Consider the following 13,346-nt stretch of genomic DNA (forward strand, 5'->3'; position numbering starts at 1 on the left):
AGGAAAGTCTCTAAACCAGGAAAATCATTGCCTAAAAATCAAAGAAACATTCTCAAAGGCAAAAGCCTTCTTACTAATAACTTAATATTTGTAAGGAAAAGTTAGTCCTCTATTTTAAACCACAGCCTTTTTCAGTTCTCTACCCTCCATTTCCATCATGTGCCAGCAATATTAACCTTTTGTTTCAGTCACATACAAAGCAGATGGTGCTCACCTCTCGTCCCAGCAACAAGCTGAGATAAAGCTGTCTGTCTGTATTACCGTTTCCTCTCTTTTTACTTAACAGCTGGCTTTTTTTGGTTTTGTTTTTCATGAGCACCCTGAGTACAGCCAGGCCAGATACAATCCTGCAGTAGAAAAAAATGGCAGATTATTTTTACCATGAAAGCACGAAGTTCAGTTCTATACACTTTATTAATCTTGTCTCACTGAATGAGAACCTGTCAAAAATCTTCATGCATACACAATACTAAAAATGGAAGCTTTCCATAAGAAGAGTCTTTCCTGTGTGATGAAATACACAAGTTAACAAAACAGGATGTAGTACAGAAAGCACACGTACATCCTTAGTTCAATTGTTATGGCATCAGCCCTTCCTAGTTGAATTAGTCTTTGGGGTGAAGTTGTACTTGTTTTTCTAAAGCACATATGCTCTGCTCCTAACTCTACGAAGCATGCAGAGACAACTGGGCACAAAAGCGAATACAACTCAGGAAATGGCACAAAGTTGTATATTAAAGAACATGGTAAACTGCTAAGCCTATTACATAAAGATTATTGTCTACTTGAAATGGATTACAGTCAGGGCAGCCAAACAAGTTCTAAAATATAAATTAACAGGCTCCTATGCACCCTGATGGATTAACCAAAAATCTAAAGAAGAAGGCTGAAGACCATCTCATTTGATACTACACTTCCTGAGTGGGTAAGAGTAATTCTGGAGTTCTGAGATTCAGAAACAAACAAGCAAGTAAACCCTCCTCTTCCCTCTGCTCCACCCTGCACAAAGACAGACAGAGAAAGGAAACATTCATTTTATAATGTCAACATTTATTTACATGAGAGAAGGTTTACACATGTTGGAAAGTTGTTTCAACAGGAACCCAACAGTTAGTTAGTGCTTTTGCCAGTCTTCAAAAAAGGGACAACTTCAAGATTTGATGATGCAGCTTCAGAACACTTTGACAATCACTTGGGGAAAAAGTACCAGGAATCAACTAAGAAAAAAAACCCAAACACATCAAGAATGACATTAGTTCTATACAACTATCCATACCCAAACACTTGAAAAAGCAATATTCTGCCCTTTCAGCTATCTCCCCTCCCATAACAATACTTCCAGGTAAGATCCATCCCCAGCCCGTGCAAAGCATGGCCTCAAAATAGTATTTGTTCACTTTAACAGTTTGGCTGAACAATCCTGCAACAAGTTAGAACACTGATGTGACCATCCCTGGAAAACATCAAAGATCAGGCAGATCAGTTCCCTGTCAGAGGTCTGAGATGTAATACTTCAGTAAATAAATGCTATTTATTGGCATGCCATATAAGGGCAAATGGAATGCAATTTACTTTCCCATGACATGGATTACACAGATGTTACTTTGCAAACAATCTGGAACTTGATTCATGACTAAGTTTCCCTTAGTGTTTCTGTCACTCCCTCCATCTCAAAAAGCACGTATTATCTTCTCTAGTGCTCCTGCCAGTAGAAAAATATCTTCTTTTAGAAGCAGTTAACAAAAATGAAAATGCAGGATACATTCTTCTTGAAGAAAAACACATGTTCTGTTAACATGAAAAACAGTCGTAACAGTGAAAAGAGAATTCTGTCTTTAGAACTTACACTTGAAAAGTATAGTTATGTCAATTTTAGGAAAAGGAGCTGTTTATTTGATTAGTTAGCTACTGTGAGGAATGACAAAAACTTATGGCAAAGCAACATTTCTCCTTGAAAAAAGGATAAATGTCATGCATTTGCCTTCCATGATCAGTGACAGAAAAACTTAGTCTTCTCATCTTTTTATACAGTCTATGCTTTTGCTCCTACTCAAAAACAATCTTCTTCCACTAACCATCTATGAATTTCTATTCATGTTCTATTTAACAGGGGACAGGCACTGCAGTCTGACAGGAGGTAACTTATCATTCTCATGTGCACAAAATACCTTTTTACAACGACAGTTTTTATGTCAACTTTTAAAGCAAATGATTAGAAAAACTGTATTGTATTTGGGGAAAAATACCTTCTGGGGAAACAGAATCTCCATTCACATGCACTGGTGCCTAAAGAAAGGGAAAAAAAAAAAGAAAACCAATAGGAATAACATATCAGTATTCAGTTTCACAGAGAGCACCGAAACTCAAAGCTGTTTTACTGCTGAAGTCAAGAGACACTAAGAAAACCAAAACTTTCTGTTGCCCCTCAGGACAATATCCTACCTTACAGTTTCCCCTGCCAGCTACTGTGCAAATTTCTTTGATGCTCATAAATGACAAAACAATCACACTAATTATGAGTGACAGATTAACACCTTACCTAACATAAAGAGGATTTTCCTACTGTATCGTCTTTCAGGAAACAGGATCTGCTGTTTGCATACTAAAGAGTAAAAATGCCTTTACATTACTATACCTGTTTCAGTACAAGGCATGCATGTGAATATATATACACACACACACAATTTACATTACATATATGCATTTTTAAATCAATGTGGAATTATACTCTCTTACAATTACATTTTGACAGAGTAGGATTCAGTTCTGTGAAAAGTGACAAATTGTTTTAAAATGTAGGTCTGACACTTCAAAGCTGGATACACCATTATTCAATTGCAGTATTACACAGTATATCTTAAAGGACATGCTGTAACTTAAAGGACAAAAATTAAAGCCAGTTTTAACACCTGCTGGAAGCAACCTGCCTCATGATGAGGATGCTGGTTACTGCATAGTAACAATACTCCACTGCCCTTCCGACATTTCCAACTGACATAACCAATGAAAAAGAAACAGAGAGCATGTTGGCACAAGGAATCCTGCAACGCTCACCCACATGCACAAATCAAGTGCAAAAATCAGGTGGATGTTGGCCTTTGTTATGAGATAAGCCCACACCAACTATGCTTACCCAGCAGATAAACCCAGGAATAAATCACTTGGGTAACCCATGCAGAAAAGAAACAGCCTCAAAGGCAGGGTTTACAGCTGTTTGAAGCTTCAGGAGAACAAAACTGCACAGTGACCACATGAATGAAAACTTTGCAGTACCCTGCAGGCAGGCAGGCAGGCTGAGCCAGAAGCTGCACAGCCAGGCTTAGCACAGCAAAGCACAGCACTCAGACTGAGCTGCATTGGTGTGAAATTCCCTTGCTAGCCTCCCTGTGTCCAAGCAGGCATGGGGCTCAATCCACTCAAGAGCCAGTTGAAGCCTAGAAGGAAGGAAGAGAAAAACAGTATTCTTTTTCCCCAATTTACCCAGGATAACTACCTGCACAGGGGGGTTATGTGACTGGTCTGAAAGGATGTGCTAGCATGACAAACGTAACACAGGTCTTCCAGGCTTTACCACCAGAGCATTCCCTCTCTTTTCAGCAAAACCAAAGCTTTATCACGTAACGCAGGAAGAACCAGTGGTCACTGCATATAAGCAGATACTTGCCACTTCTGGGGTAACTGCTCCGAAAGTTTGAGATAAGGACTCAGCACCTTCCCACCAGGACCAGATCAAAACCTCATCCCACTGAACCAGGAGTCCCTTCACTGTGCAACCCTTCCATCTCGAACACTAGTTAAAAACCAAACAAACAAATAAAATATATAAAAACAACCCCCCAAAAACTAACCAAACAAAAACCACCAAAACAAACTGCAGCTTAAAACCCTATCAATCTTTTGTTTCACAACTGGCCACTGAAGAGAAAATTTTGCCTCTGCAAGTCCCAAATGGAAATGTCCTCACAGAAAACATGTAGGGAGAAAGGCAGTTAACTGACTTCCTTGCTTAGATCTGAATTATTTGATACACATTTGTAAATACACCGATTCAAATTTTGTTGCGCTTTTCTTTGAAATAGCAGGAAAAGCCAAGTATTTTCCCTTGTAAGAAATTGTTCTGCATTTTATCAAAAGAAATGTCACCTAGAAAAACTTTCCTAGTTCACTTTCCGGTCTTTCCAGTATTATAAGGGAAGAATTATGTGATAAGTCTGAGAAACACTGCTCTACTAACTATATATAGATTGTCCTGGAGATTTTCCAACTTGCAAAGTCCTCAGCAGCTTCTTCACAGAGCAAGTGAGCAAGCAGTTCTTAGGATTAATGTTAAACAAAGGTTTGGCTGTCCTGGACAATTTTACAGATGGCAATACTTAAAAGCCTGAAATAAAACAGTACATCTTAGCACTAACACATTGAGCTACAAAGCTGTATTCCTCCTGGGTTTAATTTTCAACATATACTAACACTGGAGCCAAGAAAGAGATGAAACAGTTTTCAGATGCTATAGAACACTAGAATTTTTCCCCACCTAGTGTTAAAACTTGACTAGGTTTGCAGGAGGCTGATGTAATTCTGGCTGGTTCAGATAGTCAGTACATAGATTATGTTCTATCTCTTTGGGACTGACTGGACATGGCAACTTGACCAGCAAATCATTCCTAGTTTGCCACCAATACAGATGACAGTACACGTGCCCACCATCTAGAAATTAACTCAGGGGAGTGGGAATTCCTCAACACAGCCAAGCCACTCTAATCCCACACCTGTAAAATAATGAAAGGTCAAATAATAGAACAATAAATCCTACTGAAATCAACAGGACTTTCTTGGGAATTCCCAATCAAAATCTATATGAAATTCTGATTAGTGCACAATTTGGTAAGCATTTGGTAAGGATTTATTTGGTTTCCATTTGGCTCTTACTTATAGGGAACTTGCTCACCATAAAAATTGTTTCATAACAACACTGAGTGTTGCCTTTTGGATTTTGGCGGGGGTTTTGCTGGTTTGGTTTGTTGGGGTTTTTTGAGAACTCAAGATACCCGATCTATGGCAATTATCACCCACTTAAAAATTCCGTAACTGGAGTCTGATCCAGGACACCAAATCGTGGGGAACCACTTCTCACTGCACAAGCAGCTCAGAAATTTTGCTGTAGCTGAAATATGTTTCTCGCTGTACTTGCACACAAAATCTCTACCTCAGCCTTCACTCTTCTGGTTTTACCCAGAAGTTAATAGATGGACATAAATCAGAAGAAAATGTATCTGCTTTTAGTTTAGAAACAAAAAACACTCAAACAAAACAAAACAAACTCCAGACACAGGCAGCTTTCATTTAAAATTACCACAGCCATTAAAATTCTAAGGCCAACACTCACGTACTTTCACTTCAGTTTGAAAGACATGAATGCCTGACAACCAAAGTGAGCAGAGTAGTGCACTAGACAAAAAGATACCTGCCTTAAATATAAGCATGGAGGTTGACTTGCACATTTAGAGCTTGACTGTCCACCATTCATATTTAAAAAACATTTTACTTTTTTTAGTTATTGTAGATTGGAAATTGCATGGAGTATGAACAGTATTTAGAAGAGTAATGCATCTTTTCCCTGTCTGAAAGGTGCCAAGAGACAGTACCCTTCAAGGACAGTGTTAAAACACTTAGGCTGAACTGAAACAGAATGAGAGAAATGAATACATGATGACAACTTCACAAAAAGAGTTATCACTTAAAATAAAACCACGTGAGGCACAAAAAAGCCAGGAAGCAGTAATATTGTTATTAAAGTGTTCACAATAAAATAGACATTAAAGTCTGATATAAGGTACCTATTTTATTAACCATTTTTACTAACCTTTCTCCCAGGAAAAAAATCTGGTTTGTTATTAAGAGACAGAACAGATACTGCTCATTTAAACAGATAATTATTGACCCTACATGCTTCAAAGTACAAACACCACATAACACAAAAGGAAATGTTTCTTTGCAGTTTTGTCACCATCCAACTACGTTTGACTTTAAATTTTAGTTGCATTCAAATACTCACTAAAAGTTATTGTAAATTTCAAAGTACGGAGGAAGTATTTGCTGACATGTCTAAAACCGTATTTGAATTCCAAAATGAGTTTTTCTTTCATTTAAATCTTACAGTCCCATTAATCAACATTCACAAGTGCAGTCATATAGGTACTTTTAAAGTAGCACTGAAAGCAAGAGACCGGAGTAAGAAAACCAGTTAAGTTTGATACTTCTTTATGACTTAAACCAACTTTTCTTTGAAACTGACAGTCTTATTTGTGATAAAACACCACTCAGGACAACACATTCTTACTAGAAATGCTGTTGGAATGTTAACTTCACAGACAGTGGATGGTGTCTTCTTTGATACCTGAACTTGCATAATTACTGTGACTAGTGAAGCAAAACACTGACTGCCCAGGCAGCCATGCACACATGCAAAACACCTGCCATGCTCATGTGGTCATGAGCACAGGCTTAGTCATGGCATATGTTTAAAAACAAAAAAAAGTAATACTTGGGGGTACTTTTCTCCATGTAATTTCTGGTAGCCTTGCTTAATTTCTGGCACCCAAACTAGCATATTTTAAAATGAAAGAAATTCTCCTCCAGTAGTATTTGCACATGAAAGCATCAGACCTGCAGGACATTTTTCTTGCCTGAACAGGAAACCTGCATGTTTTAATTTTATGTTAATTCTCACAATATGACAAGCATTCTTTAAGAAACATTCAAAAAAACCATCCCTCTCTCTTACAGCAATGTATTTAATTATGCAAGTAGACAAACAAAGGATCCCTTTAGTGATCAGGGACTACAGTCAGCTAGTCAATGAGCTCTAACACTGGGTGGTAACTCATGGCAACAGGGGAGACAGAGAAGACAGCCGGCGAGATACAAATAGCAGTCCATCTTGCTATTCAGGATCACAAGAAACAGCACTACAGAAGGGAAAAAAAGAAGAAAAAAGAAAACCCAAAGGAAAAAAAACAACAACAAAACAAAAAACCCCACCAGAACAGTAATGAACCTGCCAGAAAGCAACAATTGGACCACTGTAATGAAAGGTTTATATTATAAGACTTACATTTCCCCCACAAGGTTTGTGCTCTTTTACTTTATGCCTTAGATTTCTGTTTAAGGACCATTTCAGTTGAGCTACTTGATTTCAGTTTCGGAGCTCTGAATCTTCTTTTCCTATTCATTACTTTTTAAAAAAGGGTGGGACAAAAAAGTAAGTACCCTTACCGACTGCACAATTGATCGGGCATCCTCCTCGCTGCAACAAAATGGGCTGTCCCTCACCAAAACATTTGTGCTGAAAAATAGAATTAAAAACATGTTCTATCAATCACCAGAAGAGACACACACACAATTAAGTACCTATGGGGAAAAAACACCTTCACATAGAGCTCAAGTATGTGTATTTGCAATCACATAGAGCTCAAGTATGTGTATTTGCAAGAAATGTGTATCTGCAAAAACACAAAGTAACCAATGATGCTGGAAGGGAAGGGGGTGTGGAGGAGCAGTTTTTTGTTTCTATGGGTTTGAGGGGCTTCCTTAATATACATTCTATATTAATGCAAGCAGCGCTCACACTCAGCGCTTCTGGCAGCTAACTTGGGTAAATTTCAGAGGACTACAGTTAAGAAAGTAACCTCCACCAAAAAAGTTAGCAGAGATAAACTAGCACTTCTGAGGTAGTTCAAGACCTATACGGATGGCTATGACAGATGGTGCGAATATCCCCCTGTTTCTTGTGCCTTGCAGGATGGCCAGACTCTGTGGCAGATGCTGTGGTTTGCAGTAGCCTGCCTGCAGTATCTAACAAGAAGGAAAGAACCGGTCAAAATTCTGCTCTTACATACAGCAGCAGATACCTGTGCTGCTTTCAGAGAGCAGACAAACTCTGGGACCAAGTATTTTGCAGAAATGTTTCCCCATTAATACACACTGTTTCATACCAAAAGTGAGTTTGGTCACGAGTTTTTAAGGTCCTAAAGATTAAACAGCAAGAAATTCAATCCTCAAAGGAATGGTGCAATTTTAATTACTTTTTAATTTCATCAATGTGAAGCTCAAAGTGCCTCTGAAATGATCAAGACTGACATTTGATTATTATCATATAGTATTATTGCCATGCTAAAGTAGAATGACCACTCTGTCCAACTGGTAAGGTGTTTAATCAGTTCCAAGAAAGAGAAAGTCACATTTTCCCAATAAAGTAGAAGATGACAGTGACTCTCTGAGCACAGGTTCCCCCACAGCCTTTTCTCTCTGGTTTAGCTAATGGCAACTTACAGTCCTTGGAAAGCACCAGGCAAAGATACCCGCCTGTTCTTGAGGGCCTCTGGTGCCAGAACTGCCAGAAAGCAAACCAGTCCATACAGCTCAGTAAAGTCCACTTTGACCTGAATCAGGCCAAAGGCTAGTGAAGAACACTAATTCGGTTCTCTCATTCCAGAGAACAACTGAAAAATATGGAATGATAAGCTGCAAAAGAATTCTGCAAAACAGCAATGCAGCACTGAAGCACGGAATAAACAGTGACAAGAGGATCTCCATCGGATACCAAGGTTTTCCCAAAATGGTCCTGAATGAACACTGTGGGTCCATTTCTCAGAAGCTGAAGTAATCTGTATCACTTTATCAGCCTATTTTTGTAATCATTTACCGTAAGTCATTGTCATACAAGGTGCAATTAGCCAACTGGAGTCTATTATCAATTAAAACCATGAATATTCCTGTCACCTCAAAGTTAAAAAAAAAACAACTAAGCAGTTAATGCACATGTGCCATATACTGAACACCACTAGTACTAGCACAATAGAAAAAGGAAAAGACTAGATACTCACCATTTAACATTACCTCCATCAGCTTTTTTATGAAGCAAAGCTTTCCAGTATTCATGGGTGGATTTGATAATTTCAACAGCAAAATCCTAGTTTGCATCAAGGAAAAGTTTCATGAATTAAAAAGTTGTTAAACAGAAAAAAAGCCATATAACTAGTTTATTAAAAGAGAGTGTTTCATGTGTCATTTTAAGGAGCCTCCTTTGAGGCCTCATTAAATTTCTGGAAAATATAACACCTTTTCTGTGAGAAGAAACAAACTTCACTATCTGTCAAAGGCACTGGTAACACATTCAGGACTTTCCCTCAAACTGCAGCCAGAAAACACAAAGGCTGCATATAAAAATAACCTCAAGAAATCAGTACTAGATGCTACGCAGACACCTACAGTTGGAGAAAACTGTACCAAGTCCTAAATGGGACAAAGTGTGTGAACTATGACTCCTTGTTACACATGCACATCAGGGTCAGAGTTTAGGTTTCCCCTCTAGTGGCAAAATTTGCATTTACTTCATTAATTGCCCAATCATACACTTAAACATTTAGACCAACGTAACATGTCAGCTGCCTGGCAGTTTGTGTTCATTTGAAACAAAAATAATATTGGGAAGGGAGTGGCGATGAAAAAGCTTCAAAAAATACAGTAAAATAAGCCCTTGGTGTCCAGATGATATCTAGACTGGCTTGCAAAAAGCTGCCAAGAGAACATTCACATTTCCTAACAAGGAGTGAATTGGCAAAATGCCACTGGAACATTGTGAACTTCACCAGAGCTGCTGGAGCACAGCCATAGCCGCCTCACCACATCCTGGGTTTCTAGAAATGCTTGAGAATCACTCAAGTGCTCCAAACTAGCTATCTCAGAGGGCATTTAGTGCCTTCAAGCCTGAACTCCAATGGCCTGACAGGGATATACCCATTAAACTGTCACTACAGAGCAATGCACTGCTTTACATAGCAGGAAAATCTCTAAGAGCAGTTCCTGGGAGAACAGCGGAGAGATCAAGTTATCAAGCTTTACAACTCCACATTTGATTGATTTAAAAGACACGTTTAGTGCAGAGGGGAGTTCAGGACATCTCTTTAACCAGACAAAACATGTAAAGTTGCCTGTGCTGGTTAGAAGGCATTTTATAACTTTGATAGCACACTGCAAGGCCAAAGTAGCTGACACATGGACATCACTCATTGGGAACCTGTGATTCTTTGCCAAAAATAGTCTACAGAGAGTGTGCAATACACAGTTTTCAAAGCACTTCTACTCAAATCACACCCAATTTGCACTGGAAAAATCCAGGTGTTTTCTTCAGCAAGGTCTATTCTCAGGTCCCGCCTGGGTCTTTCTTGAAGGTTAGCCTTCAACACAAAACCAGCTCAAATGTTTTCACATAGAATTACCAGGAAAAAGTATACCTTGAACAAATACCAAATATGAAAAAATACGCAGCCCACTGTCTGCTTTAAACTGCACAGCCTTAAAAAAAGTCAGGATAAATTACCATTCAGGACTGAAAAAAATACCTGAAAAGACAATCTGTTCATTCCTCTGACAGGAAGAACAAAAATGCTGTGGGGGAAAAAAAACAACCTACAAACACACAGATGTGTGTGTAAGCCTTGTCAGGATTAGAACTTCCTTTAATAACCTATGCATTTTCTCCTGATAAAATGGAAGACAGCAAACGTTATTTATTCCTAGCCTAATAAATTGTATTCAAAGATTCCTCATAAAAATTCTTTTACTTAAACTTCCTCTTTTACAATTCCAAAGCCTCTAGAATGTATTAAAGAGACCACATGACAGAACGATGCATCTTTAATTTTGTATTATCTTCACCTTGTTTTTAAATTCTCCATTAAAAGCGAAGTGATTTTGTGGTTTACCATCAGGGACCTTATATGCTCGGAACCAGTCAACCGTAGCCTCGAGGTAACCTGGTTTGTGCTTCCTGACATCATCAATATCTGTAGGTTAAAAAGAAGAGGGGGGGGGGGGGAAAGAAGACCACTCATTTTTAGTCACAGTTTTGTGTAACATTCATTGTAACATTCATCTTTTAAAGTCTCATAAAGGATCTGCAAGCAATTTGATTTCACTGAGCACTTTCAAAGTCATCGGGGAACTTCATTTTATTACATTAGCTGCCCATAGTTGATATCTTATGATTTCACAACCACACAAACAGGTAAACCAGTTGCCTCCTGCCCTTCGTTAATTAAGACCCAAAGGGACAATGAATAAAAGGACCATACTTGATGACAGGAGAGGAAGAAAATTCCATATTTATAGGCTTTCATCTCAGTAGGTACCTCTTGCAATAATACTTATTCAGCGAGGTAATTTTTTTTCCCCAGCAACTGCAGGGACTACAAGCATTCATTTGATAATGAAAGACTACCTAGTAAAAACAATTTCAACACCTGGATTTTTAAACCAGCACCTCAAACCAAAATATAGGCTTGACTTCTCCAAGTTGTATTAAAGGCATCCCTTCCTCACATTACTTTCAAATTCAGCCCCTTAGATAGAAAACAGGTATGCGCCAGGAGCACTAAACACTAACTCTATTGATAAACTTGTGATATCCGCACACTCACAGTGATAAGCCAATTCTACCTTTACCTATATTATCTTACTATGTAAAGATGGAACAGGACACAAAAAGGAATGCATGCCATCTGCAGGACACCCCTGGGAGGCAGCGATGAACACTGCTACAGATCACTGCCACAGTGGGTACAGAGAGATTAAACAGCCACTCAGTAGTTCTGCTTGAGGGCTATACTGCTTTAGCAAAGACGCAGTTCAGGATCTTAAATGCTTACTTCTGTTATGCATATCCAATGTCACCCACTTGCCCTGTGCCACTACCATCACTCCTGTTACCTGCAATGAGTTGGTCCCATCAGCCCCTTGGTAAATTAACTCCCCAGCAGTATGTTGACAATTTTAACTGATTTTGATACAATAAAGGATTTTGTCCTTTCCAGAAGCCAAGTACTTTCTGTAGTTGGTGTAAGCCTTCTCTTTCGATCTCTGTCCCTCCTATAGTCACTTCTGATGAAAACAAAAGCCAACTTCTTATTGCTGTACTTTGCATGCAGTCTTCCAGCTGTTTAACCTCACTCTGTCCAGGCCACCTTCCATGGTGCTACTCTCCTCCAGTGTTTTGCAAGCCACTTGCTCACTCTCCCTTCCCAATTCCCTCTTGCTCTCTCTCAATACTGCTTGGCTACTTCATTCTCTTCTCCCATAGATATGCCTCACTGACATCTCCTGGTTGATAGCAATTCTTGCTGAAACTCTTCTGTCTATCCAGTCCTATAAAAGAGATTTTCAGAATCGCTTAGTCCACAGAATGGACATATAGTCATGTGCTTTCCATCTTTAGGTGCCTAAATGTCTTTCAAAAATCTAGTCTGTGAACCTCAAAGACAGTTGAATATCTTTAAAGAGAAGTGTTAAGAGAAGGGAAAAAGTCTTGTGCTACAGACCATTCAATTCTCTGTAGACCACCAAGACAGATGACAAGTGGACTGAACTGTGAAATCAAACCTATATGAGAACATAAGCTGAGCGTTCACAGACATCTGATAGATGCCACTCCCAAATTCCACTGGATCACACTCTACTCAAAGAATAAAACACAAAGCTTTGAAGAACCCTATGTAAATTTTTGCTTCAGCACACACTTAATAGGGTTACGTGTTTATGGACTCAGAGTAACACACATTTTGAACTTGGCTGCTGGCCATCTGCCTGTAGAAGATTAGGGAGTTTCATTGGCAGGATCCCAGAAAAAAGCACATAAGGCTGTGCTAGAGGCAGGTTTTCTAGCTGGAATGGATGTTTAAGAGTATAAGCCTTTCACTAGGGTAGGTAGGTGAGACCAAACAAGAAGGAATGATTTAGAAGAGGACACAGTCCTGGACAGAGATAGGATGCTTCATTTGGGCACTAATAAAACTGCAGCTCCAATTCAAATCAGTTTCAGTGTTCCAAGTGTATCATCCTGTTCTTTTAAGCAAGGGAACATCCCTCCTCCATCTTGAGCCCTTATCACCTCCTCCTCTTGTAAGGTTTGAACTCACATTTTCTACTACACGATGAAGACACAGTATCTCGCCAAGTCTGTAAAGCAAACCAGACTGCGACAGCAATTTCTTGGCTCCTAGTAGTGAATGAACATCAAATCTTCATCTCCAGACACTACTTAAATTCAAGCATACTTTCTCAGACTGCTGCTCCTTCCTTCTGGGTCCTGTTCCAGCAAACTTCTTCCCTAACTCTGCTTCTCCACCCTTCCTACTTGGTTATTTGCCTCCTATTCCCAATAAAAATTGTTCATCAGAAGTTCTTTGCTGTTTGCTAACTGACACTTGGGCCCTTCCCCATCTGTTGTTTATAGACTTTGTTTGTATTTCTCTAAAGGACTCAAATATTAGAAGAGGATTTGGGGCAGGCTT

At 39.0% G+C, this 13,346-nt stretch overlaps 1 protein-coding gene across 2 annotated transcripts in view; it reads right to left on the reverse strand.

Annotated features, from left to right (window-relative positions):
• Positions 1 to 1,029: 1,029 nt before the first annotated feature.
• PPA2 (inorganic pyrophosphatase 2) overlaps positions 1,030 to 13,346 on the reverse strand; it is a 37,212-nt gene continuing 24,895 nt past the window's right edge. The window contains exons 8-12 of one of the 2 annotated variants that reach the window (XM_080622277.1): positions 10,717 to 10,844; positions 8,883 to 8,968; positions 7,273 to 7,342; positions 2,247 to 2,286; positions 1,030 to 1,217 (exon numbers count right to left, since the gene is read on the reverse strand). In XM_080622277.1, coding sequence (XP_080478403.1) covers positions 1,189 to 1,217; positions 2,247 to 2,286; positions 7,273 to 7,342; positions 8,883 to 8,968; positions 10,717 to 10,844 — 353 coding nt within the window. In that variant the 3' untranslated portion in view covers positions 1,030 to 1,188. Of the gene's footprint in view, positions 1,218 to 1,269; positions 2,287 to 7,272; positions 7,343 to 8,882; positions 8,969 to 10,716; positions 10,845 to 13,346 lie in introns of those variants that run through there. The other variant, XM_080622276.1, reaches the window with a different exon arrangement.

The sequence above is a fragment of the Psittacula echo genome, assembly GCF_963264785.1.
Source record: "Psittacula echo genome assembly, chromosome: 1".
Lineage (NCBI taxonomy): Eukaryota > Metazoa > Chordata > Aves > Psittaciformes > Psittacidae > Psittacula > Psittacula echo.